The sequence below is a fragment of the Acanthisitta chloris genome, unplaced genomic scaffold, assembly GCF_000695815.1.
Source record: "Acanthisitta chloris isolate BGI_N310 unplaced genomic scaffold, ASM69581v1 scaffold3618, whole genome shotgun sequence".
Taxonomy (NCBI): Eukaryota; Metazoa; Chordata; class Aves; order Passeriformes; family Acanthisittidae; genus Acanthisitta; species Acanthisitta chloris.
In genome coordinates, this window is record NW_008686405.1 from 34,708 (window position 1) to 37,644 (window position 2,937).

Below are 2,937 nucleotides of genomic sequence, written 5' to 3' on the forward strand. Positions count from 1 at the left end.
GTCCTGTTGCGCCTGGGAGAAGAGACCAACCTCCGCCTGAGTGGGACCATCTTCTGCCACTGCTTGTGACAAGTTTAGGTGCCTGAGTTAAAAGGCCAAGTTGCAAGCTGCTTCGCTGAATTACTCTATACCATCAGGCTGCATATCAACAATCTTTTCTCTCTGTAGTTTAAAAATAACTCAATGATATCTCCTTTACAAGGACTTGGAAATTCTGTTGGCATTTACATTTATCTCCCACTGGGACCATCTTCTGCCACTGCTTGTGACAAGTTTAGGTGCCTGAGTTAAAAGGCCAAGTTGCAAGCTGCTTCGCTGAATTACTCTATACCATCAGGCTGCATATCAACAATCTTTTCTCTCTGTAGTTTAAAAATAACTCAATGATATCTCCTTTACAAGGACTTGGAAATTCTGTTGGCATTTACATTTATCTCCCACTGGAAGCATTGCAGTGCCTTCGACTTCTCAGCTCTGTTGAGGGGTAGAAAACTCATGCTGTTATAGCTATGGGGGCAGCCTGAAGAGTCCTCTCTCTTCCTGTAATTGGTTTAATGCTTTCTAATTGTAGAAAGGGACCTTAAATACCCCTGCTCTCAGGATTTGGAATGTGAAGTCAGTGTAAACTCGGTTTTCATTGCTGCCATTAAGAACTTTCTGCCTGGTTCATGAACACTCTGGATTCATGGAGGGAAAAAACATGTGGTAGGGTCAGCAGAGATTAAAATTAATTACTGAGTTGAAGAACCCCGAAAAAGACCTCTCAAAGCAGTAGGTTGATTGCTTACTCAAGAGACTGGAGGGGCACTGGTTACTGGTTGTAGAAAACTGGAGACTGAGGACAAATGCAGTCCCCAAACCCTTTCTGGGAGGTGTCTCACTGAGGCTGATGCTCCCTGTGGGTGTATGTGCACATCCACCCTGCCCTGCCTGCAGTGCCATGGGCTCCAATGAGGCAGGAGCTCCTAAGAAGCAAGACTTCTTCCTTGGCTGCTAGATGTCTAGCAGATTTCTCTCAAGCCCTTCCAAGCTGCAAAGGTAGCAATGACATTAGCTGTTTATAACCCGCTGCCTGCCTTTCTCTCAGATGTATTCCATGTACAACCTCAGGCTTTTCTCATTTGCAGCTTAACTTTGTTATAAGGTGACTTGCTTTTACTTCCAACTTCATTGATATCTATTACAAACTTGCCCTGCAGGTCAAGAAAGAAGGTACCTTGGTTTCCATGAGCAACCTTAAGTGGAAGTCATAGTGTGCACAGTTTTTACAGTCCTGGTGATAGATGTTTGACCCCCTGTTGTTACTTAGGGAATTTAGAAGGGTTTTTTCCACAAATACTGATTTGCTCTGCATTAGCACTTAAAAGTTCACCAAGCTGCTGTACACAGCACAGGGATGCAGCAACAGAACCAAGAGAAATCAATGGGCAGCCATCCCATGGCACGTTGATGGAAGAATTGAATGTTAAGCTTTGACATTTGGTGTTGATGATGTAGCTGAACTGGAAAATCTCCAGAGCACCTGAATAAAGCTCCTGGCTGTGGGAGGGAGATTGTGCTATCACAGAAACCCTGTATCAGTGAATGGAGATGTGTGTTGGGAGAGGGTTAGGAAACTGTGCCTGAGAGCAGGAACTCCACAGTGTTGGCATGTGTGCCAGACCTGACCAAGGTGCTCTGAATTTGCTCACTGCAAACTGTGATTCTCAGCTCTGCCATACCAAGATGTTTAGGTGGTAAAAATACCCTGTTGGTAAGTATGTTTGTTGTTTCACACAGTCTTCAACCTGTGCTTTTGTTCCTCACAGTATTGAGTTCGACAGAGACTGTGACTACTTTGCCATTGCTGGGGTGACAAAGAAGATTAAAGTCTATGAGTATGGTACAGTCATTCAGGACGCGGTGGATATTCACTACCCTGAGAATGAAATGACCTGTAATTCCAAAATCAGGTAGGCATTGATTTGCATTTGAACTCAGAACACTTTTGCTATTTGCGTGTTCATGTGCAGTAACTGTTTTGTTTTCACCTGTTGTGGAATGGGAGAGGAAAGGAGGAGCCCATGGAGTTTGAGTTGCACAGGCACTGTTTCTGCTGTGTGCTGGGCTCAGCCAAGGGAATAACAAGGCCCATGTATCTGGAGGAGAAGGGGATCTAGTGTAACAAACTGCTGTTGTGTTCCTTGCAAATGGTGTTGGATACCCACTCAAAGTAGTGGATATGCTCCAAATGAAATTCTTAGCTCATCGTAAGGTAACCTCTGGACCCAGTTTTTCATAATAGCCTCCAATCCCTCCATGCTGTCCTCTCTTCATTGATCAGATCCTTTCCATTCTGCTGAGAGGCTGCTAGTCCTTAGCAAATGTGCCTCATTGGCACCTTCTGCCTATGAATTTGTCTGCCTGGAGTACTGTTCTGCTGGGCCTCATAACGTCAAGCTCCTGAGAAAAGACCTTGCTTGATTTTTCTGCTTCTGTGCTGCTATCATTGCTGTCAGCCCATTGTTTTACCCTTTTAGATGTCTTAAACTAATGAATGGCCTTAATGTCAGAACTTCAACTGCAAGAGTCCCTGTCACATAACCTAAAAACCCTAATTCAAGAATTCTGTTCAAGCTCAAAAGTAAATAATGCAGACAATCAAGCCCATTCAGCATTATAATACAAGTCTCCAGCATCACTGTTGAACTCATTTGGTTTTATTTGCTACTCTCCCATTTTAAAAGCCATAAAGCACCCACAAAATTGTAAGTAACCATAAATTTATATAACAGTCCAGCTCCCAATGAAAACAAAGTGTTGTGCAACAGGATTAATAATGTTTGCAAGCCTACTTTGGAGTGTGGAAGTCACACTTCGTTCTGTAGCTGGCACATTGCTAAAGATAGATCAGTCATTCCTGTGCTGCTCATCTTCATTATTCTCAGGAATTGTGTA

General features: G+C 43.5%; 1 protein-coding gene across 1 annotated transcript in view; it reads left to right on the top strand.

Annotated features, from left to right (window-relative positions):
- RFWD2 (ring finger and WD repeat domain 2, E3 ubiquitin protein ligase) overlaps positions 1–2,937 on the top strand; it is a gene marked incomplete at both ends in the record, with an annotated part of 49,627 nt that overhangs the window by 28,927 nt on the left and 17,763 nt on the right. Inside the window, one exon of the mRNA XM_009080100.1 lies at positions 1,809–1,952. Within this exon, the coding sequence (XP_009078348.1) occupies positions 1,809–1,952 (144 nt within the window). The remainder of the gene's footprint in view (positions 1–1,808; positions 1,953–2,937) is intronic.